General features: G+C 46.1%; 15 protein-coding genes across 15 annotated transcripts; 10 read left to right on the forward strand and 5 right to left on the reverse strand.

Moving 5' to 3' along the window:
• Positions 1 to 570: 570 nt before the first annotated feature.
• Positions 571 to 2,091, forward strand: KLTH0F19492g (SNG1 family protein; the record flags this gene model as incomplete). The annotated part of the gene is made up of 1 exon (XM_002554988.1): positions 571 to 2,091. One exon carries the CDS (start codon positions 571 to 573, stop codon positions 2,089 to 2,091), a length of 1,521 nt encoding a protein of 506 aa, XP_002555034.1.
• A 72-nt stretch (positions 2,092 to 2,163) lies between these two features.
• Positions 2,164 to 4,263, reverse strand: PPM2 (tRNA methyltransferase PPM2; the record flags this gene model as incomplete). The annotated part of the gene is made up of 1 exon (XM_002554989.1): positions 2,164 to 4,263. The coding sequence occupies one exon, from the start codon at positions 4,261 to 4,263 to the stop codon at positions 2,164 to 2,166; it is 2,100 nt and encodes a 699-aa protein (XP_002555035.1).
• Positions 4,264 to 4,423: 160 nt separating this feature from the next.
• Positions 4,424 to 6,988, forward strand: FIG4 (phosphatidylinositol-3,5-bisphosphate 5-phosphatase; the record flags this gene model as incomplete). The annotated part of the gene is made up of 1 exon (XM_002554990.1): positions 4,424 to 6,988. One exon carries the CDS (start codon positions 4,424 to 4,426, stop codon positions 6,986 to 6,988), a length of 2,565 nt encoding a protein of 854 aa, XP_002555036.1.
• A 45-nt stretch (positions 6,989 to 7,033) lies between these two features.
• RRP40 (exosome non-catalytic core subunit RRP40) lies at positions 7,034 to 7,744 on the reverse strand (the record flags this gene model as incomplete). The annotated part of the gene is made up of 1 exon (XM_002554991.1): positions 7,034 to 7,744. One exon carries the CDS (start codon positions 7,742 to 7,744, stop codon positions 7,034 to 7,036), a length of 711 nt encoding a protein of 236 aa, XP_002555037.1.
• Positions 7,745 to 8,355: 611 nt separating this feature from the next.
• On the forward strand, positions 8,356 to 9,384 carry PFA3 (palmitoyltransferase PFA3; the record flags this gene model as incomplete). The annotated part of the gene is made up of 1 exon (XM_002554992.1): positions 8,356 to 9,384. One exon carries the CDS (start codon positions 8,356 to 8,358, stop codon positions 9,382 to 9,384), a length of 1,029 nt encoding a protein of 342 aa, XP_002555038.1.
• Positions 9,385 to 9,513: 129 nt separating this feature from the next.
• EGT2 (Egt2p) lies at positions 9,514 to 12,516 on the reverse strand (the record flags this gene model as incomplete). The annotated part of the gene is made up of 1 exon (XM_002554993.1): positions 9,514 to 12,516. One exon carries the CDS (start codon positions 12,514 to 12,516, stop codon positions 9,514 to 9,516), a length of 3,003 nt encoding a protein of 1,000 aa, XP_002555039.1.
• Positions 12,517 to 13,079: 563 nt separating this feature from the next.
• Positions 13,080 to 13,517, forward strand: MDJ2 (Mdj2p; the record flags this gene model as incomplete). Its single annotated transcript, XM_002554994.1, has 1 exon — positions 13,080 to 13,517. One exon carries the CDS (start codon positions 13,080 to 13,082, stop codon positions 13,515 to 13,517), a length of 438 nt encoding a protein of 145 aa, XP_002555040.1.
• Positions 13,518 to 13,765: 248 nt separating this feature from the next.
• Positions 13,766 to 16,900, forward strand: PEX6 (AAA family ATPase peroxin 6; the record flags this gene model as incomplete). The annotated part of the gene is made up of 1 exon (XM_002554995.1): positions 13,766 to 16,900. The coding sequence occupies one exon, from the start codon at positions 13,766 to 13,768 to the stop codon at positions 16,898 to 16,900; it is 3,135 nt and encodes a 1,044-aa protein (XP_002555041.1).
• Positions 16,901 to 17,288: 388 nt separating this feature from the next.
• RPD3 (histone deacetylase RPD3) lies at positions 17,289 to 18,587 on the forward strand (the record flags this gene model as incomplete). The annotated part of the gene is made up of 1 exon (XM_002554996.1): positions 17,289 to 18,587. One exon carries the CDS (start codon positions 17,289 to 17,291, stop codon positions 18,585 to 18,587), a length of 1,299 nt encoding a protein of 432 aa, XP_002555042.1.
• A 132-nt stretch (positions 18,588 to 18,719) lies between these two features.
• On the forward strand, positions 18,720 to 19,220 carry RIB4 (lumazine synthase RIB4; the record flags this gene model as incomplete). The annotated part of the gene is made up of 1 exon (XM_002554997.1): positions 18,720 to 19,220. The coding sequence occupies one exon, from the start codon at positions 18,720 to 18,722 to the stop codon at positions 19,218 to 19,220; it is 501 nt and encodes a 166-aa protein (XP_002555043.1).
• A 48-nt stretch (positions 19,221 to 19,268) lies between these two features.
• NOP8 (Nop8p) lies at positions 19,269 to 20,651 on the reverse strand (the record flags this gene model as incomplete). Its single annotated transcript, XM_002554998.1, has 1 exon — positions 19,269 to 20,651. The coding sequence occupies one exon, from the start codon at positions 20,649 to 20,651 to the stop codon at positions 19,269 to 19,271; it is 1,383 nt and encodes a 460-aa protein (XP_002555044.1).
• Positions 20,652 to 20,854: 203 nt separating this feature from the next.
• CTR9 (Ctr9p) lies at positions 20,855 to 24,100 on the forward strand (the record flags this gene model as incomplete). Its single annotated transcript, XM_002554999.1, has 1 exon — positions 20,855 to 24,100. The coding sequence occupies one exon, from the start codon at positions 20,855 to 20,857 to the stop codon at positions 24,098 to 24,100; it is 3,246 nt and encodes a 1,081-aa protein (XP_002555045.1).
• Positions 24,101 to 24,223: 123 nt separating this feature from the next.
• PSF3 (DNA replication protein PSF3) lies at positions 24,224 to 24,772 on the reverse strand (the record flags this gene model as incomplete). Its single annotated transcript, XM_002555000.1, has 1 exon — positions 24,224 to 24,772. The coding sequence occupies one exon, from the start codon at positions 24,770 to 24,772 to the stop codon at positions 24,224 to 24,226; it is 549 nt and encodes a 182-aa protein (XP_002555046.1).
• Positions 24,773 to 24,955: 183 nt separating this feature from the next.
• Positions 24,956 to 25,621, forward strand: PEX11 (Pex11p; the record flags this gene model as incomplete). Its single annotated transcript, XM_002555001.1, has 1 exon — positions 24,956 to 25,621. The coding sequence occupies one exon, from the start codon at positions 24,956 to 24,958 to the stop codon at positions 25,619 to 25,621; it is 666 nt and encodes a 221-aa protein (XP_002555047.1).
• Positions 25,622 to 25,814: 193 nt separating this feature from the next.
• Positions 25,815 to 27,572, forward strand: SPT20 (Spt20p; the record flags this gene model as incomplete). Its single annotated transcript, XM_002555002.1, has 1 exon — positions 25,815 to 27,572. One exon carries the CDS (start codon positions 25,815 to 25,817, stop codon positions 27,570 to 27,572), a length of 1,758 nt encoding a protein of 585 aa, XP_002555048.1.
• Between the last annotated feature and the right edge of the window lie 50 nt (positions 27,573 to 27,622).

Raw genomic sequence — 27,622 nt, forward strand, 5'->3', positions numbered from 1 at the left:
CGCAGATGTCACGTGCCCGCGCGGCGCGCCACACTCACGCGACCCGAGCGATCAGCGCTCCCTTCACGTGCCGCTTCTCTGTGCTCGCATGCGCGCAGTCACGCGCCGCCCGGCATCCCTCAGGATAACCCCCCTTATGCCCGTCTTACGGCCTTGGCGCAGTCCGCCAGGGTGCCCGCACGTAAGCTCGGTGCGTGCGGCACCGCTTAGCGCCGCCCCGCGCCCGCGCGGTGTTAGCGCCGGAGCTAAGCCGGAGAGAACAATGCAAGGCCCTGAGCACTGACACGTCGCGCGCATTCGACGCATGCCCCGCGCGCACACAAAGCCCACACGCCGCCCAGCAGTCCCTGCGCACTCCAAGGGTCCATAGTCCGAAACTCACCCCGAGCTCAGCGCTTGTTCGTTGGGCGCTTCCAGCGTGTGCGCTTATTTGTTATTCGTTTGCACGAGAACGCAAGGCTGCATATACAACTATATATTTGGGGAGCATCGGGACTTGTTACTCAGAACAGTACCCGAATTGTTCAGCCCAATCGAGCGTGCCGCACAACCACAAAGCCAAATCCCATTATGTCCTACGACAGGTCAGAACAGCTCTCAGAGGAGCTTTCACGGGTGGAGACCGGGGCGTCGGAGCTGCAACACCAGGAGTTCACCAGGGCCGTTGTGGGCGAGAACTCCGACGAAGGCAGCAGCGCAGAGCGCGCGGCGGCTAAAGAAGAGGACGCGGAAAACGAGCCAGAGATGCCTGCGGTGCGCCTGCGGCGCACCGAGTCCAAGCTGTCACGCGTGGTGACTGGGTTCTTCTCAGACAGGATGCACACCGAGCGCAGAACGCTCCTGGGCAAGTTCCTGCTCAACCATCTGCTGTTGGGGATGCTGATTATGGCGGTGTTCTCGCTGTACTGGGGCGCAATGTACAAGCGCAGCAGCCATCTCCACAAAGTCAAGGTGCTGGCGGTAATTCAAGACGACGGCGGCGACGGCGGCAGCGCGGGCGGAGTGGCCACGGCAATCCCGCAGCTTCTGGAAAGCGTTCCCGGCACGTGGCACGTGTACAACACGTCGTCGTTCCAGCAGCGGTACGGGGTCGCAGGCGGGGAGATTGACGCCAAGATCCACAAGCTCGTGCACGACGAGAAGTACTGGATGTCGCTTAACGTCAAGCCCAACGCGACCAACGCGCTCCTGGACTCCGTGCGGCGGGCTAGTGCGCCCGCATTCAACTCGTCGCAGTACTTCGAGGCGTTCTACGAGAGCGGGCGCGACCCCACCAACATGAAGTCGACCATTTTGCCGCTGATGCTGCAGCTGGAGGCGCTGCACCAGAACTACCACGCGAGCGTGTACCTGCCCGCGGTGCTGCAGAACGCGTCACAGACCATGGCGCAGGCCGCGCGCAACGTCGCGCAGGCGGGTAGGATGGTGTACGGGCAGGTGGATAGCCGGCCCTTCAGCGACTACGTGCTGCTGGGACCGCTGCAGGTGGGTCTGATCTACTGCATTCTGCTTACGTTTTTCCAGCTCGCGCTTTTCGGGCCCATCCACGGGCAGATGGGCCAGAAGCTGAAGCCCTCGCACATGCTGCTGTACCGCTACACGATCGCGTTTGTGAACTACTTCTTCCTCTCGTTGTTTTTCTGTCTGGTGTCGCTGGCGTTCCAAGTGGACTACACCAAGACTTTCGGCCGCGGCGGCTTCATGGTCGCGTGGATGACGTCGTGGCTGCTGATGGCCGCTGTCGGCGGGGCCAATGAGAACATGATCACCATGGTTATGTCAGTCGCACCGCAGTTCCTGGGCTTCTGGATGATCTTCTGGGTCGTCTTGAACATCTCGCCTTCCTTCTACCCCATGGACCTGACAAACAATTTCTACCGCTACGGGTACATGACGCCTATATACAACGGGGTGATGATGTTCCGCGTGATATTTCTGGACCTGTACCGCGGCAACCTCGGAAGAAACTATGGCATTCTGTGCGCGTGGGTGGTGGTGAATATGGCCTTGTTTCCGTTCGTGATGAAGTTCTTTATTCACCAGAAGAAGAAAGAGGTCATGAGGGCGGCCGCGGCAAGGAACGCGAGCTGAGAAGCGCGGCGCGCCATTCTATTGACAAGCTTCAAAGAGATGCAGGTTCCGAGAACAGACGCCATTCTCCAGCTAATCCGACAAGTCGGCTCCTCTAATACGCATCACGCCGTTCCAAACGGCGCCGAAACCATAGCATACTGCCCCGCCACCGAATATGTACACGTCTCTTTGTGAGCTCATTTGTAACTCGAACCCTGCCATCAACGGAATGCCTTCCTCCCAAACTGCGGTTGGAATTCTGACTAGGTTGACCTTCCCCGATGTTAGGCATGCCTCGACCACAGTAGAGTGTTGATCAAACAAGACATCTGGGCTGAAACCCCCCACAATCAATAATCTATCGTCATCAATGAATATAGTCTTGCATCCATACCTTTTGAACGCAGGATGCGTAAGTTGTTTTTCGATTTTAATAGTCTTGGTAGTTTCGTCGTAGCTGAAAACCGAAATAGCGCCGGTTATAGACCCGTCTTTGTCAGCCCCGCCTGTAATGGCACCTTTGCGCGCCTTTTTATTGTATGCTAGTCCGGGAGAAGCAACAAGCGGAATACTTCCTTCAACTCTTGGCACCGTAAGATTGTTTTCCCCTGCATCGTAAATCAAAAAAGGCTGACCCTCACTAACCCCACCAAAAATCAGTACTTGCGTGTCACTGATGGAACAAGCACCATGTCTAAATCGGGTCTCTGGGAGAGAAGGACCTGCTGTCCATTGCCATGAGTCTGGAGACTTGCGGTGCAAAAGCCACAGATCGGAGTAAGGTTTTTTTGGGCCGCCTCTCCCTCCAACAAGCACACAAAGATTCTCGCTCAAGGAAGTTAAAGTATGGCACATGCGCTCAGGAGGTGCTTCCCCTATAAGTTCTGGATCGATTTGGCGAATACTGCGAAGTACGGGGTCTATCAAAAGCGTATCCTTCAGCCTGCTACTGAAGCAACCTTGTGTGTATATTATCTCATTGTTTGGCAAGATCGCTGCTGATCCAAATTTCCTTTGCAAAAAGTCGCTACCATCCAATGGAAGGAAATCCATGGGCGGGTCCTTTATTAAGAGCTCACTAGGGTTTAACTCTTCGTTTTGCTTGAGCTTCGGGCAAAATTCGAAGTTCTGATCGTTTGTTGCGTGTCCTATCACGTAGTGATGGCAAAACATAAGAAACTCCTCCAGCTCATCAAAAGGCTCAACACTCTCGACTTTTTGTTTAATATCATCATCTATGGATTCCCAAAGTTGGTACATGTTCCCGATATTTGTATGCGGGAATCCATATGACCGAAATCTCTGTTCCTGAGTGGCTTTGGTCTGATGGTCCAAGACTGACTGTAGAGGTGAATCGTTCTTTTTGAAATGATAGAGCATTCTCCGGGAAAACGGTTCCGACGGTCCAGCTGGCACCAGTTGCTCCAAAACAACAAAATGGGAATTGGGCATTTTAGAGCATGAAAGTATAATCGCGTTGGACTTTTCGCTGGACATGTAAGCTAGCGAGACTTCTGCCACAAAGATCTTGATTTTATTAGGATCGTTGAGCTCTAGACCCTCCATCAACTTAACAAAGTTCCCTGCTTTATTCAAATCACATGGTGATGCCAGATACTGCCTGCCCTGAAGGACGTTTTGTAAGCGTGGATGAGCTATCAGCTTCCCAACGATTTGTTGGAGCTCGGGCGTCTTCTCGATTATCTTTTTTTTCTCCAGTAGTAGGTCTGGATAGTCAAGGTCTACAAACGACAGACGGCCTCCATATTTAGCATTCTCCTTATTTGTGCTATCCAGAAGCTGGAAAGGCAGAGGGTCAAACCCGCAACCTAGATTGATCACAGTAATCGGCTTGTTTGTACTTGCAGCAATAGAATCAATCTTTGATTTGATGGCGTAAATTCTGAGCCAATATCCTCGGTTTATGCAAGGCGAGCGTCTTAAAGCTTTGTTGACAAAGTACTTGAAATACTCATTGCAGCCCTTGTTTTCATCAACGTTTCTGTTGGCATCCATGTGGTGTAGATAGAGCCTCTCCACCGACCGCTTCGATGCAATTGACGAATTATTTGTCCCTTGGATAGCCAAATCAGCATACTTTTTACGTCTTTCGAGTTTTTCAGCTTGCCTTGCCTGCCTTGGGGTCAAGTCATTTTGCTTATTACCGGCCTCAGATACCAAAGGTGTCATTGTAGCTTGACTTCTTATAAGCGCTGGTGTTTTTCAAAATTTGCCCATCTCATTTTGGCTTTTCAATCTCTTCATTTTTTTCAAATAGCCTGTAAATGGATCAACCTTATCACATTTTACTGGAACCGCTCATGTTGGGCATCCTTGTGTTGATAGGACAATGGAGGGAGACTCTCTGAAAAGCAGCAGAAATGGCATCGAAATACCAGCGAAGCAGCCACCTCCTGTGAACGCATCAAAACAACGGAAGACAAAGAAGTTCATTCTGTCAAAGTACACCATCTATGAAACCAAGGATCGCATATACATAGTGGGGAGCAATAAAAGGGAAACTATGTTCCGCATCCTCGAAATAGATCTCACTGTCCCTGAAAACGAACTGGCTGTACTAGAAGACAATGTCTTTTTCACAAGGTCCGAAATCATGAATGTTCTCGCTGCATTGGAAGACGCCAACGACGAGGGGTTACACAAAAGGCTCACTGTTTATGGTTTGCTGGGCTTCATACGGTTTACGGAATGTTACTATCTGGTTGTAATAACCAAGCTGAGTCAGGTTGCAGTTCTGGGTGGACATTGCATATATCATATTGACGAGACAGAACTAGTCCCGATTTCCAACTCCTATAAAACCCCAGAAAAGAGTTCAGGCGAGGCGCGATTTCTTAGCACCTTTCTGAGTTTAGACCTGAGCAAGACCTTTTACTTCAGTTATACTTACGACATCACAAATACATTGCAGACAAATCTTTTAAGGGAAAAGCTAAAGGCAGTCGATCGTGTAGATTTGTCTGTGCCTGTTGGTATCCCAGATTATAACGATATGTTCATGTGGAATAGCAATCTTTTGAAACCATTGTTCCCATGCATAGATACAGTTTATGATTGGTTTCAAGCAATGGTTCATGGATTTATTGATCAGGTCAACGTTTCAATTTGGGGAAGAAGTGTCTACGTTACTTTGATAGCAAGACGTTCCCATCATTTTGCTGGAGCACGTTACTTGAAGAGAGGAGTCAACAAGCAAGGTTATGTCGCAAACGAGGTCGAAACAGAACAGATAGTATCTGACATGATACTCACTCCTTTCCATCAGCCAGCAAATGGATATTTTGACAGCGACCGCTATACTTCGTTTGTGCAACATCGTGGCTCCATCCCACTTTACTGGTCTCAAGAAGCTTCAAATTTAACTGCCAAGCCCCCTATTCAGATTAATGTTGTTGATCCCTTCTTTAGCGCAGCAGCACTACACTTTGACCGCTTATTCCAGAGGTACGGTGGGGGGCCGATCCAGGTACTTAACTTAATCAAAACAAAGGAGAAAACCCCAAGGGAAACCAAATTGCTGACTGAATTTGAACAGTGCATTGACTATCTCAACAAATTCCTAGCAGATGACAAGAAAATTGAGTACACTTCATGGGATATGAGTAGGGCTTCAAAATCTCACGGGCAAGTTGTTATAGAATTTCTTGAAAGGTATGCCGTTAATACAGTCGAGAGTACAGGTATTTTTCATAACGGACGAAACTTCAAAAGCACTCAAATACAAGAGGGAATTTGTAGAACAAATTGCATTGACTGCTTAGACAGAACAAATGCAGCTCAGTTTGTCATCGGAAAAAGAGCTTTAGGCGTCCAGCTAAAAATTTTGGGAATAGCAGACGATTCATTTTTGGAATACGACTCGGATATTGTACACATACTTACGGAACTCTTCCACGATCATGGAGATACAATCGCCCTACAATATGGAGGCTCTCACCTTGTCAATACAATGGAAACTTACAGAAAAATCAATCAGTGGAGTTCTCATTCAAGGGACATGATTGAAAGCATAAAAAGATTTTACAGTAACTCCTTCATAGATGCCCAAAGGCAAGACGCGATCAACCTGTTTCTTGGGCATTACGTTTGGGAGGAAGGTTTGCCAGCTTTGTGGGAGATGAATACAGACTTTTACTTGCATAACTCCTGTGAAAATGACACCGAAAAAAGGAGCTACACTAAATGGTGGAATATTTACAATACGAAGAGCCTGAGAGGCACTATAAAGGAGGAAATATTTGGCAAAGACAACGACATCACGAAAGAAAAGATATCTAAGAATGTTAGGGGCTACCCAGGAGCCTTTGATAATTATTGGAACGAATACTACGCTCCTCGATTATTTTCCTCAATTCAGGATCTTTTTGCCTTCAAAATGAACTCTACAAGGAGGTACAATGGAAACGAAAAGAGAGGAAATGTCTTTTCCCCATTTCATTCGCGCAAACAGAGCAGTCTGAATAATAAACTGAAAAACCTAGCTAATAGAGAGCATGAAGAGGAAGGGGGGCCCGACACTGATGACAAGGGCTACACCCATGTTGATGAAAACGAACTGTACCATATTTACCTCGACGACCATATGAAGGAAATGGAAAACTTGAAACGAGAAGTTGATGGTCTCGATATTCTTGAGAGAGAATCTTTGGAGCCACCAGAAAGCGATTTTGCAGGAAAAAATTACACGGTGAACTCTTCAGACGACATGCCATCAGCCTACCTCACGGCTTTATCTGAGGGCTCGATAGATGATGTTAAACGTTACGAAGAGCTTTGCAAGATTACAAACTACCTACCGTATGAAAGCTATGCGTCCTCAGATGATCTTTATAAAATTGGTGTGGACAAAGAGCAACTTGAAATTTACGAGGCCTTGTATGACAAAGCCACGTAGCTTTAATGTACAACTTGCGGAACAGACGACTTCCCGTTTTTTAGCTCACTGCACCGAATTTGTTACCGCTTTAAAATGCTGAGATATGATGAATTTGTGTTCGGCAGAGGGGTGGCTTTGACAATCATTGATAGATCTGTAGCATGCTAAAGTACTTTTCACGTCGTCACACTTTATCCATACTTTGCCATTGATGCCTATGGCAATTTCAAATTGCGCATTTTTGGCAAGTAACGTAAGCAGCGGATATTCATTGTTAAAAGTTAACTCTCTGCTGAACGCAAGCGAGACATCAGCCACCATGCCTCCATCCAAGAGTCCGAATCCCGCATCTTTGCCTGTGGTAGAATCTACGCATTCAATTTCAGCCTCAAGCTCCTTGTCTGCCTTGCATACCCTAGCATACACCAAATCTCCGACCTTGAGAGATGGCCTGTTTTTTTTGGAAGCGTTTGGAAAGGCCATATAAGAAAGCGTAACGGGAGATGAAAAACTGGCCAGAGATACACGGTAGCTATCTGAAAACGAACCAGTAATCAGCCCGACCACCAGGTCGCCGACTGCGGGAATGTATCGTTTCGAGTTGTGGTCCACGCGTATGGACAAGTTTTTCTTGGTGCTACCAATAACTTCGAACCCAGCGTTCACGGGACGTATTTCTTGGGTTCTTGGATCGCAATACACTCCTGGCCCTATTACCACATTCTCTTTATCAGCTATGTCAAGTTTGTCACCAGGCGCTATGAGGGTATTCATTCTGGGCTTTCTGGTAGTAGTGTGCAGCTCACTCTTTTACTGTGATGAGCCCTCTATGAATTCTGCTCTGGCTCTAAGTCTCATCTCGCTCACTAGCTATAATTTTCAATGAGCTCAAGACTAAGTCGTTAAATTTATCCGTGTTCAATGATCAACAAGAAGTCGAGTACTTAGCGGAAAGAGTTTAGTAGAACAGCCATAAACTTCAAAACCAGTATTCAACCGGAGAGTATTTTCCAGGTATGCACCGGCAATCCGTTTTTAGTTCTAGAGCTGCCACAACATTGGACGCAAAGAACCGCGCCCCTAGGCAACGTTGACCAGCCACGCATCTATAATAACTACCTTAGAGCCCCGTTCGACACCCCATGATTTCGGAAACAACAATTTATGTATTATAAGGCAGTTATGGACACAGATTCTTTGATCTAACGCAGTAATTATGCTAGCTTCCATGCTTTTAGCAGTTTACAAAGAAACCAAAGCCAGTCCGATCGGGTCATGTGATTATATTACAAGATCGCTACTCACGCGGCAATGAATTGCACTCATGTTACATCCAATGCCAAAGAATTGTACCGAACAGACTCTGTAGGGCCTCGCCAGTTGCGATGAAGGCCTGGTCTATCATTACAAGTGCTTTTCCGAAATGCTTGACAGTTTTTTTGTTCATTTACACCGGGAGCGTTACGGTGTTGGACGTCAGGGTTCTTCCAATATCTTTAACGATAGCCATGGCCGGATTGTGCATGTCGCTGAGCTTGTACACTTATTTCAAGGTTATCAGGACTGGTGCAGGGAGCCCATTGGATTTTCCTGAATTGCGCATCGACAATGTTGATGCTGCTGATGAGGGTGTGGAGCTCCCGCCACCTTTTCTCTCGAAGCGTTCCGTGACGCTGAAGAGAAATGGCCGGTTCAGATTTTGCCGTGTTTGCGCGGTCTGGAAGCCCGATAGGTGCCATCACTGTTCTGCTTGTAAAAAATGCTTTCTCAAGATGGATCATCATTGCCCGTGGTTTGCTTCATGTGTTGGCTACGCAAACCAAAAGTACTTCGTGCAATTTTTAATTTACGGTACAGTGTTTTCCATCCTCATATTTCTCCTTTCTGGCACAGAGCTGCTATTGTGGTTTAAAAACCAGCGCTATAATCAAGAAATGATACAACTGCCGCTTCTTGTTGTGTGGATTTTATCGGTGGCCATCTCAATATCCATGCTAGCGTTCACGTCGTACACTGTTTATCTGATCACCAAAAACCAGACTACAATCGAGATGTATGAATGGTCAAACTTGAAGGCCGAAGCAAACATCATGGACGAAGTGCGTGGAACTAACACATTCGAGGATAAAAACGTTTTCGACTTGGGTTCTGCTTCACTTAACTGGAAGTACGTTATGGGTGAAACCTGGTTAGAATGGCTATTGCCAATACCAACCTTTTCACAGGTAAGAAGTCGACATACATTGGATGAAAGTGGCTTATATTTCAAAATCAATCAAGATTTCCAGGAACAGATCTTTGATAGCATAGACCTCCAAGAAAGGCTGATGCGGCGTTTGACGCCGCGATCGTCTTTTGAACAAAGCAACGTAGCGACAAATAACCAATATCGCTCTTCACCCATTCCATCTTGAACGCCATTTAAAAGTTTCTTAGCATTTTCATTTCATCCGTGATCAACATCAATAAGTTACAATTTATTACAAAGCTCCTATAATACACAGCATTCATTTCTGAATGATATCCCAAGTGTGACAATCAGCCTACAAAAAAAGTGCCGACAGGCCAATAATCATACCCACAAGGCGTCCTTCTATTTTGGCGGCAGCCCCGTCATAGGTCGAAACCTCAACTGAGCTTGAAAAGTAACCAGAAACAGTTTGCGTCTGGAAACCAGTACTCGCAATCTTCTCTGAAAGGGTTGATTGGCCAATGAAGACTTCGCCAGTCGAAAGAGCTTCAACACCAGTGGACTGAGAGTAGCTCGTGGCAACTCTCACACTGGATGTGAAGGCCTGTGCTGACAGGTCAGCACCACTGGTGCTGAAAGACGCTTCCGTTGTCGCTGTGGACATAGCACCAGTCTTGGTACTCTTAATTGTAGTTTTCGATGATTTTGCCCCTGCGGAGCCACCGACCAAAGATTCATAAGTTGTCACAACTGGTCCATTAGAAGAAGCGACTATATTAGTCGAAACTTTGGTGTTTGTGCCAGAAAATGAAACAGCCGTGTTGCCTTTGCTAGTACTTGAAGCTGGCAATGTGGAGCTGCCTAGTAAGGAGTTGTAACTCGTCACGTCAGGGCCGAGCGCAGACTGGCCGATATTTGCTGATACGCCAACTTGAGTGGAGTATTGCTGTGTGTGCTCAGCGCTGTCCACATAAGTAGTGAAAGTTTTGCAAGCTTTTGAACCACAACTTGTGCTTGTGGTAAGGTAGTGTTTGGTGGTGCTGCTCTCGACTGAGGACTTTTTAGTGGGTGAAGCGCCCGGCCTCGAGCTAGCTTTTTTTGAAGTCTCCGTATTAACAGGCACTAGTGTAGTGATGACACTGACTTGCCCCCCAATTGTGTATGTTGCGGTACTTGATATCAGGGTTCCTCCTTCTGTCGATAGAGTGTAGGCCCATGCAGAGTCATCCTTTATTGTAACTTTTTCAGGAGACACTGATGTAACTGGGTACCAGCTCGTGTATTCTACGACCCTGCCGTTGCTCGTGGCTGTGTAAACTGAGTTTGTGAGGTACCTTTCAGTGCGATATTCAGTTGACACGCGGTCCTTCTCAGAAGAACCATGAGATGCCTTACTTGAAAACCCCTTCGTGCTCGTAGGAATTCTGCTAGACGACTTGCTCGAAGCATCCTTCGTGTGTGTTAAAGAGCCCCTTGAGGACTTTTTTGAAACACTGCTCGTGCTTGTAAATCTGCTTGTTGAAGCGCTGGGGATCTCCTTCGTACGAGTAGAAAATCCACTCGACAACCGGCTCGAAACACCTCCTGTGTGAATCACAGAGCTCTTAATATCCTGGCTCAAGGTAGCTACCGGAACAAGAGAAGTGTACTCATAAAACTCACCACTTTTGGTTGCTGTTGAGAGCGAGTTCGTGGCAAAAGCATTGGTTGAGAGTCCAGTAGAGTTATAACCTCTTGTATAGGATAGAGTTGCATTGATGACGTATATGCTTTCAGAGGTCGAAGAAACTCTTGCTGTGGCACTTGGGGATAAAGTTGCGACGGGATAGAAACTCGTGTATACCAAAAATTCGCCATTGCTCGTCTGTGTGATTACCGTGTATGTGTATTTCACTGAGTCATCCTGCGAAGGCATTGAACTATTCTTAGAAAGTGCAGAAGTTGAATTTGTAATGAGGGTTGTCGTTGTTATACTTGAGTTGTGGGTGGAAATTGCAGAGCTAGCGGCAGTTTTGTTGGCAAGAATGGAAGAATCGCTTGAAGTAAAGATGGAAACGCTTCCCGGTATGCTGGTAGTAGTTGCATTGGTGGTTGTGAGCGCATGTCCACTAGTGTTATTAATATGAACTGAGCCAGTTGCGATGCTTAATGCACTAGTGATGGTTTTGCTCACGTTAGTGGGCACCGAAGTTGAGGTACTCGCCAAAGTGACATTTGTAGCAGTAAAAGAAGCGCCACTTGTGCTGAGGCTGGCATTGCCGCGCTGAGTGTTAGTGGATTGTGATAACGTTACACTATAGAGCGACGTCGATCTCGCAGAAGTTGAGTTTCCCGCAGTAGCAGTAGGAGAGGCCTTAGAGAAACTAGAAGTACTGACCACGGAAATTTGCTCTCCATAGTCTTGAATATTAGCTGCTGAACTCACAGGCACATAATCTTCGAACACTATAGAAACATCCCTCTTGTAGTTAGACAGAGAAGGGTAGTTTAGAATGCTCACAGTGTCGACTATTGCAAACCCTGACACAGGCATCGTGGCGTAGGTGATGCGAATGAACTTTCCTCCACTCAGCTGCGATCCCATACTCAAATTTATAATAGATTCATCAGAGTTGTCCGTAAATGCAGTTAAGTTAATTGCTTTTATAGGTTGGTTAAAATCGTCAATGTCGAGAACAGCCTCTACGCGTGTTTTCGATGTGTCAAATGTGAAGTTACCACTTATGAAGGAGGCAGCCAAATTAAAAGATCCTGGATACTCGCTCAGTGGTATGTCGAGCGTGTATGTCACACTGTTGTCATTCTCCACACGAGCGTTGGTTTGCGAAGCCGATAGATTCGTGGCAACGAAATCAATAGTTTCAACAATGCTGGGGCCAGAAGAAACATTGAAAATGTAGTCGACAGTTGTGGGACTCGTAATGGAGTCCTTAGCACTGCCTGACAGTCTGGTTAAGAAATTAAACGTTGCAGTGCGGTCATCTTCGGAGACTTTGGGTTTAATTGCAAGTACATTTGAAGAGTTGTGTTCAACAGTTCCCACAACATTCGAACCCTGTAACAAATCAAAAGAATCTTGTGGGACATCTTGAAAGTCATCGGGCACAGTCATGTACAACTCGCTATTGTAGTCAGCGGAGATATACACCTCTGCTTTCACAAGAAACCAGTGGTCCTTGTCGTTGGAGGAGTTCGTCCCAGTGTAGGAGTCCACCAAGTGGACACTAGAAAAAAATGCAGTTGGGGTTGTCTTAGGCACACTGGGTACCGTAGAGGAACTTGTGTTCGAATATTTGGCCGACGCCAGTCCTACGATGCAGGAGGCGCCGACAAATATATTCCTGAGCGATACCATGGCTAAGGAGGATGGATGTTAGATGATTTGATCTGGCTCCTGGAAGCTGTTACAAGATCAAATTCTTGCCATTATATACTCCGTCCTGCATTAGGATAAGGCAAGCCTTTGATTCGCAGGAGTGCTGGCATCTTTCATTCGTAGAAATCAGATCATTCAATTACGTGAACTAGCAGCATGCGCTCCTACTTCATCGCCTTCAAGCGCTAAAAAAAAGGGCGCTTAGAAAATAGATTGAATTTGCTAGCATTTGGAGAGAGATCATTTGCATGAAGGCATTGTGCAAGCCACCCGTCGAGGATCTTTGTTAACTCAACGTGTAACTGCAAGCCATTCCAATTTCAGAAAAATGGCTGGCATCCGGCAGCAGGGTTCATTCATTGTCATACTTTACGAATATTAGCTGGTCTTTGAGTTAATATTGCCTGCTTGACAACGCAATATCAAGCCAGCAGAAGTCTGGTCAGCTCGTGTAGGAGTCTAACGGATTGCTGCCTCAGACTTCTACTGTATAGTTCGGCCGCACTGTAGGTGTTTTTCGTTTAATCGTTGTACCCTTGACAATGGTGTTACCAATAATCATAGGAGTGGGAGTGACCTTTGCCGCCGTGACTGCACGATCAGGGATTCGTGCCTGGGAGGTGTACCAAAAGCTCACACCACTGATGATTGCGCGTCTGAATAGGATCAGGTTAACGGAGGCGGAAATCAATTTCCAAAGAGAGAGCTCGGTTCGGTTCAGGAATCTAAGCCCTACGTTAAAAGCCCGACTCGACCAGTATAGGGGCGGTTTTAGCGCAAGAATGACAGAGGCGGAAGCGCTGTTGATCCTTGGGATCTCTGGCTCAGAAGTTGCGTCGTTAAACGAACAGCTTCTGAAGCGAAAGCATCACAAGGCCATGGTACAAAATCACCCCGATCGCGGAGGAAGCCCTTTCTTGGCCATGAAGATCAACGAGGCTCGAGACGTGCTATGCCACAGCGTCATGCTGAAGAAATGAACGGACCCACTGTTCGAGAAAGTTGGGGGAGTTTGTGTTCGCTCGCATCGCTCAATACACACTGATCTGTTCGTTTAGCCGATCAGATTATCACGAAGATGTCTTAGTACCTGAGCCCTAAACATTAAACTCCTGTTTGTTGTCACACAGAGGCCTAAGATAGCCGCCGAATAAGTTGGTGACATCCGTAGAAAAGTACCTTTGACCTCTTGAAGATACCTAATGACCCATCAAAGGGCAAAGGGCTCATGACGAAACAAATGGCAAAAGCAGTTCGGCAAAAAGCTTCCAGGGCAAATGCTAACTTTTGTTTTGACAACACTTTAAGAAGCTCGATCTCTGTTGATCTTTTCGAACAATTCTCTGACTGTGGAACGCTTCCAGGAAATGGAAAAAGCTCGCCGACGGGATTTGTTCTTGTGAGCGTTCAGCTACCAGAATACGCCCCATTTCAGAAGTCTATTCTTTTGAGCTGCACACTGAACAGAGAGCTTAGGTTAGGGTCCATTGAGCTTTCTTCCAACGTCTTTCATGTTGAAAGGTGTGTTCCTGCTATAGATACTTGCACGCTCCAGCATTATGTCGGAAATGTTCCCTCGTTATCTCAAATGGTAATTGCGGTTCACCCTGGCCTCTACGAACAGCTTGGGAAACTTCCCAGTGCGCGAGATAGAATGCGATTCGTCATGGCAAAGAGTGGACTCGATGAACACACTATTATCCATAGAGGTGATACGCTACTGGAAAAATGGTGTTGTGTCCTCGACTGTGGTCCATATTTTCAAGGGAAACTTGATCTTTCATCAACGAATGTTGTTTTCATCAAAACGGAGAGCCCTTTTTTATGTTCTAGCGCCGGTTCGCAAGTGCCTGCACTTAAAGATCTACAGCTTTCGAAAAGTGAGAGAACTATTGTTAGTTTGAGGGCTCTTGATTTCCCCGTCAGCCACGATGCTATACGTCCGAGACCGTTGGAGAACGAAGACGATTCCCTCTTTGTGTTTGCTCACGCATCTACGTTTTTGAAGCTAGGGCTTACTGGTGGCTCCCTTGTTAAGATTACATTTGATGGAATCTCTAGAGTGGCTAAAGCTATGGTGTTTTTAGCTCCCCATAAATATGAGTCTGGTTTTCTTTATGTTTCGCCTCGATTACTAGCACTTTTCAAATCTTTCGGTGTAGCATACATCGAGCCAAGTTCATTGAGTCTTAAAGATTTCCCCGTTGCATCTTCTCTCTCTTTGGCACGGGTGGGGTCATGGAATAACGGCCAAAAGATCTTTGAGAGCATTATTTCAAGAAATCTTATAAAGTTTTTGACAGGCAAAAATCGCATCCTCAAATCTGGAGACCTACTCCCTGTGTCTTTTGATTCTCAATTGTCGCCGTTTTTTCATGATGGAGTTGATGAAATTGATTTACAAGGAAAGCATGATTCTATAGTATGGTTTAGGGTTGAGACAGTTGACTTGGAAAACTCGAAAAATTACACACATGAGTTCAGAATTGACGGTAAGAAGACCACGCTCTTCACGCAAAACTTGGTATCAGAAGCGCCTTTAAGCTTGTCGCAATGCAACTATTTGTCTTATTTCGGTCTCCCCTCCGTTTTTGAATACGACCTTGGGTCGTTTAGCTATGCAAAACGCTTTGTTGATATACTAAAAGTGGGTTTGAAGAACCGAAGCCAAAAAAAGTTACCCCCGGCATCCGTTATCCTCCAATCTTCTAGTCCTTGTGCAGGAAAAAGTACCCTAGTAAGGTTCGCCTCGCTCCATCTTGGCGCTCACCTTATTGAAATTGACTGTCTTTCTATTAACTCCGCACAAAGCTCGGTGGATGCGATGAATAACGTTGTAGGGTTTCTAAGGGCAAAGCTGGAACCTTTGCTTCCATTTACCTCGCCATCAATAGTTTTTCTTTCACATCTAGACAGTATTGTTGAGAAAGAAGGCGATCAGCAAGACTCCGGGGTCTCTAGGCTCAACAGGTCTTTGGCCCTTGAACTTGCTGCTTTGATGGATTTTTGTTCTGAGTGTGGCGAAGGGGCAATATTTGTTGGTTCAGTGAAAGATGCTGCTAAGTTGCCGGAAGCTGTTCTATCTAAAGTTCAATTTGTTATTGATGTTCCTGTCCCTAGCGAAGTACAAAGAGAAAGAATCTTTGAGTGGTATCTCGAGAGTCGAGAGCTAAATAGCTCCACTGTTAACCCTATTCGTTTTTCTTCAGGTTATGACGTCGTTGTTTCTAAACTGGCGCAACGCTCTGCAGGTCTTTCCCCGAACGATATCAAGTCAATCGTTCAAACAGCAAAGACAAGGGCCCTTGAAAGAAATCTCTCTAGTGAGTCCTTCTTTGATGAGTACGCTTGTTCAGGGGACTTTGTTATTATTTCACAAGCGGATCTAATCGCAGCGATCGAGGTTGCCCGAGACGAGTTTTCTGACACCATTGGAGCACCAAAAATTCCGAACGTCGATTGGAATGATATAGGCGGAATGGACATTGTTAAAGGTGAGATTATGGATACAATTGATCTACCTTTAAAACACCCAGAATTATTTTCATCTGGTATGAAAAAACGCAGTGGAATCCTTTTTTATGGGCCCCCAGGGACAGGAAAAACCCTCCTGGCGAAGGCAATCGCAACCAACTTCTCATTAAACTTTTTCAGCGTAAAAGGACCGGAGCTGTTGAACATGTATATCGGCGAATCAGAGGCAAATGTCCGCCGCGTTTTTCAAAAAGCTCGCGATGCCAAGCCGTGCGTCGTGTTTTTTGATGAATTGGATTCGGTAGCGCCGAAGCGCGGTAACCAGGGTGACTCTGGTGGCGTTATGGACCGGATCGTTTCACAACTATTGGCTGAACTGGACGGTATGAGCACGGGTGGCGACGGAGTGTTTGTAATAGGGGCTACCAACCGCCCAGATCTGCTGGACGAAGCCTTACTCAGACCTGGCCGATTTGACAAACTTTTGTACCTTGGAATATCGGACACTAATGAAAAACAAGAGAATATTCTGCGTGCCTTGAGCAGGAAGTTTACCTTACATCACGACGTTGATTTTTCGAAATTAGCAGAGATTTGCCCGTTCAACTACACCGGTGCAGATTTTTATGCGTTGTGCTCTGACTCCATGCTGAATGCCATGACCAGAGTTTCGAAAGAGGTTGATAAAAAGGTCGCAGACTACTGCAAAGCGCATGATAGGACAGTCTCTGTTCGTTATTGGTTCGACAAAGTGGCCACGGAAGGGGACGCAAAAGTAGTTGTAAAAATGCAAGACTTTTTGAAGGCGCAAAAAGAGCTTTCCCCAAGCGTTTCTCAAGAGGAACTAAATCATTACTTGAGTGTCAAGCGGAACTTTGAAGGAATTTGAGCAGACACCACCAACAAATGATTGTCTCAGCTCATAAAATATATACCTTTTTAGTAATGTTCTACAATAAAAGCGAATCAAAGCATTGAAGCGGATTGTTCAGTCTGTGAGTTGAGATTATTTGGAATTCGCGATGTGTCCCAAGCGTGTAGTTTCTCCTGTCTCGATCTATGTATTTTTCGTATATCAGCATATCAAGGCAATCGAGACACTGTTTTTTTAAAAGCGCGTTAATACCATCAGCACCAAATTGGGGACCTAAAAGCATCAAAACTGGGGTTTGCGTGGGGGATACAGATTGTCCTGTGAATTACCAAAGAGCGTCAACCTAATAGGAGTATTTCTCGTGAAGTTGAGAGCACGGCCAAGCTTTCTAGTTAACGATCCAATGGTGTATCAACAACTCCCCTTTGACGATCTGAAGGTGAAATCCACGAATAAAGAAAGAGTTGCATACTTCTATGATTCAGATGTGTCGAATTATAGTTATGGTGCATCGCACCCTATGAAACCTGCAAGGATTCGGATGGCGCACAGTTTGGTTATGAATTATGGACTTTACAAGAAAATGGAGATTTACCGAGCAAAGCCCGCCACTAAACAGGAAATGTGCCAGTTCCATTCGGATGAATACATAGATTTTCTGTCTCGAGTAACCCCTGATAATCTGGAAATGTTCCAGAAAGAGAGCGTGAAGTTCAATGTGGGAGACGACTGCCCAGTGTTTGATGGGCTATACGAATACTGTAGTATTTCCGGTGGAGGGTCGATGGAGGGCGCAGCGCGTCTTAACCGCGGAAAGTGCGATGTGGCCATCAACTATGCAGGAGGCTTGCATCATGCTAAAAAATCAGAGGCATCCGGGTTTTGCTACCTTAACGATATTGTGCTGGGAATTATCGAACTTCTACGCTATCACCCAAGAGTACTTTATATTGATATTGATGTGCATCATGGTGATGGTGTAGAGGAGGCTTTTTACACAACTGATCGGGTAATGACGTGCTCTTTCCATAAGTACGGTGAATTTTTCCCGGGTACCGGTGAGCTGCGGGATACAGGCGTGGGAAAAGGGAAATACTATTCTGTCAATGTTCCTTTGCGAGACGGAATTGATGACACAACTTACAAGTCGGTTTTTGAGCCAGTGATTGGCAAAATAATGGAATGGTATCAGCCCTCTGCTGTGGTTCTCCAATGTGGGGGCGATTCTCTTTCTGGGGATCGTCTAGGTTGCTTTAACTTATCCATGCGTGGCCATGCTAACTGTGTCAATTATGTTAAGTCCTTCGGGATTCCCATGTTAGTTGTGGGAGGTGGTGGCTACACCATGAGAAATGTTGCCCGTACATGGGCGTTTGAAACTGGTCTGCTAAACAACGTCATACTCGACCAAGAGCTTCCTTACAACGACTACTATGAATATTACGGCCCAGACTATGAACTGGATGTAAGACCATCAAACATGTTCAACGTTAACACACCAGAGTACCTAGACAAGATCTTGACAGGAATTTTTAGTAACCTCGAAAATACTAAGCATGCTCCTAGTGTCCAAATTAATAATGTGCCGAGAGACTTAGAGGATCACGGAGACGTGGAGGAAGACACAGCAGATGCCAAGGATACGAGAGGTGGCTCGCAGTATGCTAGAGATCAGCTGATCGAGAAAGATAATGAGTATTAGTCAAAACTGTGTAATAATATGACAAGGTCACTAGATACGTGATTCACAATATTTGACAGACATAAAGTGAAGCCTACTCTAAACCCTGAGATTACACGCTTTCAGTGTTCGAGTAAACTAAGTGCTATCAAAATGGCAGTGAAGGGTTTGGGTCAAATTGACCAACAGTATGATGGGTCTAAGTTGAGGATTGGAATCATACATGCTAGGTGGAATCGCGTTATCATTGACGCCTTGGTGAAAGGAGCCATCGCTAGAATGTCAGAACTTGGCGTGAAAGAGGAGAACATTATCGTTGAGACGGTGCCAGGATCTTTCGAGCTACCATTTGGCAGCAAAAAGTTTGTTGAGCAACAGTCTTCGAAAGGCACGCCCCTTGATGTTGTTATCCCCATTGGTGTTTTGATTAAAGGGAGCACTATGCATTTTGAGTACATTTCCGAGTCAACGACTAACGCATTGATGGCTCTTCAAGACAAAGTTGATATTCCTGTGATATTTGGGTTACTGACTTGTCTAACCGAGGAACAAGCTATGGCTAGAGCTGGTATTGATGAGGCAAAGACAATGCACAACCACGGTGAAGACTGGGGCGCCGCGGCTGTCGAAATGGCCGTCAAGTTCGGAATCTAATACTACTTTATGCAATATCTAGACTGTAAAAACTATTTCTATAATAAATCAAATCAAAATTCCATTACCTTTCGCTTTGAAGTTCTTTCTTTTCAGCTGCCTTATAGCATCCCTTTTTTTACTTTTCATTTCTTTAGTCCAAGCGGCTCTATTCTCCCAGTAGTGATTCTCCCAATTGGAGAAGAGTTCTTGGTGATCTGTTGGTGGTTTGAGCTTTGCCAATTGCGATTGAGAATGCAGGAATGGAGACGTAAAATGAGGGAAAAAAAGACCTTTTGAACTGTGTGTTGGTGCCTCCGCGTCAACATGGGTCTCCAAAACAAGCTCCTCCTCTTCATACGGTACGTCTGTTTGTGGTACACTTTTTTCATTATCAATATCTTCATCTGACTCGTCTATGAGCCTAAAATCAGCACCTTGGTGTCCAGGATTGAACAAAGATCTTAATTTCTCCACATTGTTTTCACCGCCAGTGGAGCTTTCAGCTTCAGTGCCAGCAGGTGCAAACGTGGGTATAAATTCTTCCTGTCCCTCATCTTCAGAGGCTTCGGGGGACTTCTCAGCGGCAGGTTGGGCCGCAACTTCAGTTTTCCTACCACTAGCTTCGTTGCCCTCAAAGAGTGCATTGTACTCGTAGTCTGATGCTGCATCCTCTCCCTCATCTTCCTCTAGCGCTAAGGGCTTATCAAAATCGAAATTGCCTAAGATATTAGCCAGCACGTCTTTTGTTTTGTCTTTTTCGAAGGATTCTTCCTCGGAATGATCATCTTCAGTAGTTTGAATATTAGTATCCCTACGAGGTCCCCAATGCGGTGCTGCTCTAGAGTAATCCAGTCTATCAACGATGTGATCATTTCCATCTCGCCAGTAATGATGGTCCGTAAACTTGCAAACCAAGTCCCTTGGGCCCTTTTTTCTTTCATATCCCCAAAGCTTGTTTTTGCGACATTTGTACACTTTTAGTTCGCCATCTTGGTTGACACGGAAAGTTATGTTGCGGAGCTGCGCTCTGCCTCTAGGCGTACGCCGCAATCTCCCAGCTATCAGTTGCTGCCTGTCTGTCCAGCTCATATTGATGTTTTCCAGCTTCTTGAAATGTTCCCACTGGCTCTTTCTGATCTGTTTCTCCTTGACTTGTTCCACACGCTGGCCCTGTTCTTGTTCCATTTCCCACCTTTCCTTCCATCCCATTTTTGCAATATCAACTTTCAAAGCATTACCTTTGAACTTTACACCGTTGAAGCTTTGCTTAAGTTTGAGAAATGCGGCTTCATTATCGAACTCCATATCAATATATCCAAAGTGATCGTATCTCTCGAATTCGGTAGAAATACATTTTCCGAACCTTTGGAATCGATGATAAAGCTCTTTCAAGCTACCCTCTGGATCATTGAAGATATTTCCCACGAATAATCGTTTCTCAGTTGTCATTGGCCAGTAGCAAACTTCTCGCTGTCTCTTCAAAGTACTCGCTTCATGAAGCTCATCGCATCAAATCGAAGTAAATTTTCCAACTTGCATAGGGGTTACCCGAACACTTACAGGTAACTTTAACAAAAAAACAAGCTGGTGAAGTTACCAATCTGCCGAGCGAGCCATATAGACTGACCGAGTTTGTTCAATACCGGCTAGCAATGGATCAGGGCGCAAAGTCAGCTGGTTACCCAGATGTCAGCTGGAGTGCCATTTTGGATATTCCGTTAAAGGAGTCCGAGGAGGTCGTTAGCATTGATTTGCAGAATGACTTACCTGAAGATCCAAATGACTTAAAAACGCTGTTGGTGGAAGAAAACTCGGATAAGGAGCATTGGCTAACGATTGCAATTGCTTACAGTAACCAGGGAATGATTAAAGAATGCATAAGTTTAGTCAAGATGGCGTTAGAGGTTTTTCAAGGGCCGCAGTCCGCGTCTCTCCACACTTGCCTGACTTGGGCATACTTGAAGCTAGCGAAGGAGCAGACAGGCGCAGAATCAGAGAGGGAGGATAGTCTTACACAATCTGAGCACCATTTGAAAGAAGCAATAACTTTTGACCCAACATGGGTTGGCAATATGCTTGCAACTATCGATCTTTACTACCAGAGAAGGCAGTACGACAAGGCTCTCGAAACTTCAGAGATTTTTGTTAAGACAATATATGCTGAAGATCAACGCCAAGGAAGACAATCAAAGCCCAATGTTATGTTCTTGCTGGTCCGAGCTAAGCTTTTCTACCAGAAGAGAAACTACAATGTGAGCTTAAGACTCTTCCAGGAACTTCTTGTTTTGAACCCGGTGTTGCAACCTGACCCTCGTATTGGTATTGGAATGTGTTTCTGGCAATTAAAAGACTACAAAATGGCCATTAGATCCTGGAAGAGATCGTTGGAGCTAAATCCAAGCAATGCAAACATTAAGATTCTAATCCTGCTAGGAGAATTTCACAAGGCCTTTACGGATTCTGAAGATGACGAGTCGTTTCGAAACAACTATATGAATGCTTTACAGCAACTGGATGGCATTTTTGCAACAAACAAGCAAAATCCTGTTCTTTTGGTTCTTTATGAGACTTACTGCTACCTTAAAGGGGACTTTTCGAAAGTAATCGATATTCACGAAAAAAAAATCATTCCTCTCACGCCCGGCGTATCGAACACAGTCTTATCAGAGTCTTCGTTTTGGTGCGGAAGGGCGTATTACTCTTTGCGGGAACCTCGTAGAGCCTTTCAGCATTTCCAAGACAGTCTCAAGGCCAACGAGGAAAATCTTCTGGCAAGATTTGGATTGGGCCAAACTCAAATTCAAAATAAACTAGTCGAAGAAAGCATTCTCACTTTCGAGAACTTGTACGCCACCCACGAAAACATACAGGAGCTCAACTACATACTGGGGCTTTTATACAGTGGGAAATGTCTAGACGCAAAGTCACGGCAATCCATCCCACCTAACGGAAGGGCTAAGCTTTTAGAGAAAGCTATCACATACATGGAAAAGTATGTTAAGCTCACTAAGGCGAAAAAAAATCAACTTGTTGTATTGAAAGCTTATACGGTATTGTCTGAGCTTTATCATCTTCAAAATTCGTACAAGCAATCTCTGGAGTGCCTGTCTCGAGTTGTTGAACAACTGAGTATGGCTGGGAATAAAATAGTTCCATTGGAAATTTATAACAACTTGGGTTGCTTCCATTTTATAAATGGGGATTGGGAAGAAGCTAGAAGTTGCTTTGAGAAGTCGTCAAAGGTTTTAGATTCGGATTCGAGTGCACCCACCGCCATAACGATACAGTTCAACAAAACAAGAGTGAGCGAATCTGATGATTCAGAAAATGCGGAGCATGGCTACGAAGCTATCTTAAATGCCCATCCAGATTATGTGCATGCAAGGATAAGATGTTTGTACTTGAAATTCATGAGCACAAAAAGCGCTGAACTCGCACCACAAATGGACAAACTCCTCCAGCAACACAGCTCTGATCTTGATGTGCGTTCCTTTTACAGCTGGTTTCTGAAGAGCCATGCCACCACAAATGCAAATGACAAGAGCGAAAACCTGGAAACTAGCCATAATCGTGAGACATTGACAAAGTATGATTCACATGATTCATATGCTTTGATATCTTTGGCTAATCTCTATGTTACCATTGGCAGAGAGACAAAGCGGTCCTCATCTGCCAAGGAACAAGAAAAGTCTCGCCAGTCTTTTGTGAAAGCTGTCCAGCTCTTTCAAAAGGTTTTACAAGTGGATGCTTACAATGTTTTTGCCGCTCAAGGGCTTGCAATAATATTTGCGGAGAACAAAAGATACGGGCCAGCTCTTGAAATCTTGAGAAAAGTCAGAGATTCACTTGACAATGAGTCAGTTCATATCAATCTAGGGCACTGCCTTTTGGAGATGCAAGAGTATGCTAAGGCCATCGAAAATTATGAAATTGCTTTAAAGAAGTTCACTAATGAAGAAAGCAGGCCCCTGCTCTTGAATTTGTTGGGCCGCGCATGGTACTCTCGAGGAATAAGAGAGAGATCGTTGGAGTGTTTTGAGAAGTCTCTAGACTACGCTCAACAGGCACTAACCGCTGAGACCGAGAAGAAGAATAGCAAAATGGTTCAAAGCGTCAAATTCAACGTAGCATTACTTCATTTTCAGATCGCCGAAACGCTGCGCAGATCTGTTCCAAAATTAAGAACGGTTGATAAGCTCGAAGCTGCACGCGCAGGCTTGGAAACTGCGCTAGGCTTGCTCAAAGAATTGATGGATCAAAAAGCTACAATTATGCCTATTGAAGAACTAGATCAAAGAGTTCAGTTAGGAGAAACAACAATGAAGAGTGCTCTAGAAAGATGCATCGCAGAGCAGACCGAATATGAAGAAAAGGTTTCAGAGAAGCTAGCTCTAGCCAGAAAGCTACAGGAAGAAAACGAGCTCAAGGAACAAGAACAGCGCAAAAAGCTTGAAGAACAGGAACGTGTGCGGCGCGCGCAGCAAACCCAGGAGTTTAGCAAACTACAGGAAGAAGCACGCAAGTTGATGGACGAACGAGCAGAATTTAGCGCAGCCGAACAAGAACGAGAGCTAAACCCGCCTCAAAGCGGCGATGAAGATGAGGATGCAGCAGCAGGAAAGAAGAAAAAAAGAGCAAAACGTGCCAAAAAGACGGACGACGCTAAGCAAACGCCCAAACAAAAGAAGAGACGTACTAAAGCTGTCTTGGAGGATGAAGAGGACGAGGGCGAAGGACAAGGCGATAATAAAGCCAGCGAGGGGGAGCGCAGTAATAGCGGCTCGCACAAAACTACCGCCACCTACCTGTCTAATGAGTTTATTGACGACAGTGACGAAGGTCTCGAAGGTTCCGCCCATTCAACGCCGGAGAACAGTGACAATGAGGATTTGTTTTAGCCACATAGCGGGCAAAGCTCTCTTCACGTAAACTCCTTGGCACAGCGCTAGAGTGTTTTATTAATGTTTTCTAGCCGTGTCATTTGTACAGATATATATTACAGAAATGCCTGCGCAACAGCGCTATTTTCGTACAATCCAGTGCCGAGTTTCCTTACAGCCGCTGTGTGTATCGCGGTAAAGCTTCTTTTCAAACTCGTCTAACGTTAACATAAAAGTGCTAGGTGCACCGCCCAGCGTGCCACTGGCAGCGTGATTGTGGATTTCTCTTGTGCGTTCCAAAAGCATGTAGTTGAGTACACGAACTAGCTCACGGTCATCAAATAATGTAGCCCATTTGACAGCAAGCGCGTAAAAATGTGCATTAATCGAGTGCACATCCAGGGCTACAGGACTGGACTTGATGGCATTCATAACACGCGACGAAAGTATCTCTGGGGCCAGTAATTCGACAAAAGGCAAAGCGCCTTCAGAATCCGGGTCCGCTTCTTCATCCCCGCCCACTATTGCTAGGATGCGAGCTAACCACAGCGGTAACTCCACTTTCGCGTTTTTTTTGATCTCCTCACCCACATTGCCCTCTAAGTAACCTAGTCCGGGTACAGCATAATTGAATCTGCACGGGAACTTGGCCGCATCAGCCAAGATATCGTCAATATCGTAGTATCCCATTGCTTGTGCGCCCGTCCTATTCCTGCGCTCCCGTGAGAAATCGTTCTGATGCTTTACGGACTAATGCGAGTCTTGAAAATATAATGTATATAAGGAGTGAGTCGGAAAGCGCATCCCAATGCATAAACAATTAGAACCCCAACCTGACATACCACTCAAAAAACATCTCCGAACTATAGCAAAATGGTGTGTGATTTATTAGTTTACCATCCAAGCGTCAGTAGGCTAATTCGGCTTCTCGATGCGAGCGCAGGGCGCGAGAAGGTGTTGCGCCTGTTGCAATATCTGTGCCGCTTCCTGGGCGAACAATACTCAATGGTGCTGGCGCGCAAGCTGCAGGCAGAGTTTGCGCTGGTACGCAAGATGCTTCGTTTTCTGAAACCGTTGAATCACCTCCAAGCGGCATCAAAATTCTTTGATAATAAGATTGCGAGCGACAACGTAGTTCGGTGGTGCAACGTAATCAAAAATCTAGCGTACGCAGGCTACCTTGCACTAGATCAAGTCACATTACTACGGCTGTTAAGGCTGGTACCCAATACTCCGATAACTGGCACGCGCATTCCACGTTGGTCAAACTGGTGCTGGTTCGCAGGATTGTCGGCCGGTCTCGTACTAGACCTACGCCAATTGCAGGTTGCCCGGGAGCAGGGGCGCGGGGATAAGGAAGCGACCAAGGCTGTGGCAGCCGACCGCGCGAAGGCACTCCGCAGGCTATTGTGGGACTCGCTAGACACATTTATCGTATTGAACAACCTAAAATTCCTACATTCACCCGATAACTCAGTTGGCCTCGCTGGTGTTGCAACGTCACTCTTTGGATTGCAGGGCTTGTGGGAAGCAGCTTAGATGTTAACTCTAGCAGACCCTCGCTCTATCAAGGCCTTTTCCGTCTGCCTCAGCTTGTGTTCATGTCGCTTTTAACGAAATATTTCTCTAACAATATGTATCAATTCTTATGAGAGGTAGCCAAATCGAAGAGCGCATCGCGACAATTACTTAAAACAACAGCCCTTTGCTTGAAGCGTTCACTCTGTACCGCATGAACGAAGCAGGACTTGGGATTGCTGTTAATAGTGCAGGTAGCACTGGTACCAGCGCTGCTCCCGATACTCCTTTGGGCGCGTTTACGCAAGGGCCCAGGTCAGTGAGCCACCCGCATCAAATGCCACAGACGCCTGCAGCGATGGCCGCCCAGCGTGAACGACTACTGATGCAGCAGAGGCTGCGGCAGCAGCAGCAACAGCAACAGCAGCAACAGCAGCAACAGGCAATGCAAAACTACGAAAACCAATTTTACCAGTTTCTAATGACTGTCAACAAGAGGCCCAAGCGGTTGTATAACTTCGCGGAAGACTCGGACGCGGTTATCAGCAAATATGAGCAGTTCAGGCCTAGCTTTGAATTTCACATCTACGAAAATAACTATAAAATCTGCGCTCCAGCGAACACGCGATTACAGCAGCAACAGCGCACACCGCAGGCTACAAGCGATGGGCTCATTCTGAACAAGAACAATGAGACACTAAAGGAATTTTTGGAATACGTTGCACGTGGCCGTATTCCAGAAGCGATCATGGAAGTGCTCAAGGATTGTAATATTCAATTCTACGAGGGCAACTTAATACTTCAGGTTTACGATCACACAAACACTGTTGATGTGAAGCATACTCAAAAGAAGTCTGCGGACAACAATGTCGGACCTAACGCCACTCCACACGTCCAGTCGGGCGCCGGACAAGGGCCTGCGGCTGCTAACACTGCAAGTCCCACCCCATCGGGTACTCCGCAAACATCGCAGACGTCAGGAACTGAGACAGGCGCTGCTTCCAGCGATGCTGCCAAGCATTCTGAAGACAAAAAAGATACCAAGGAAGTGGTTGCTACATTCAAACGCCCGCGCGTTTATCGTACGTTGTTGAGGCCCAACGGCTTGACCCACTACTACGATATGCTATCATACGCCGATCATACGCGTTTTTCAGACAATATATATCAGCAGTTGGAGGCTGAAATTCTTACACTTACTAAGCGTAACCTAAAGTTAGATGTTCCGCTAAATCCGTTTGAGCACCACGATAAGCTGGACGAAAGCATGTTTTGCTCGCCGGAGGTTGGGCCACGAGGCGACCGCATCGAACACGTTCACCGGGACACTTCGAAAAAGCGCGGCACTAAAGGACAAGTTGGCCATATCGAACTTCATGAGGAGTCCCCTCAGCACAGTTCTAGTTACGAACAGATGATGTTGATTATGAGCGAACGTACAACAACCACAACAATGTCCACAATTGCCGCTTCCCTAGCCAAAAATGCCGCCGATCTCACGAACAGCTCGCTGAAAAGCGGCGGTGGTAAAGGCTCGTCTAATGTAACAGGTACGCCAGGAAGAAGCAATGGCAGCAGTTCTGTTGCGGCTGCAGCGGTAGCAGCTGCAGCTGCGGTAGGCTCTAGCAGCAACGACAATAATCAGTTTAGCAGGCTAAAATTTGTTGAGCAGTGGCGCATCAATAAGGAAAAGAGGAAGCAACAGGCGTTGAACGCTAACATAGCTCCAACAACTGCTTACAACCAACGGATATCGATGGCCGCGCCATTGACGGCACAGCAAATCAAGCAGCAGCAGCTTCTACAGCAGCAGCAGCAGCAGTCTGGAGACCAGCAAAGGGTTTCCAATAAAAGAACTGGTGACGAAGAAAAGGGCAAGACGAAAAAGCAGCGGAAGACTGTAAAAAAGGCTGCTCCTACAACAGCTGCAGGGGAAGCGCCTAAGAAGAAAAAGCCAACAAAGAAGAAATAGTCAGTATAGCTCTGATTTACGTTAGTGTAAATACTTGGAGGCGGCGAGTC

Source organism: Lachancea thermotolerans (genome assembly GCF_000142805.1).
Source record: "Lachancea thermotolerans CBS 6340 chromosome F complete sequence".
Classification (NCBI taxonomy): Eukaryota; Fungi; Ascomycota; class Saccharomycetes; order Saccharomycetales; family Saccharomycetaceae; genus Lachancea; species Lachancea thermotolerans.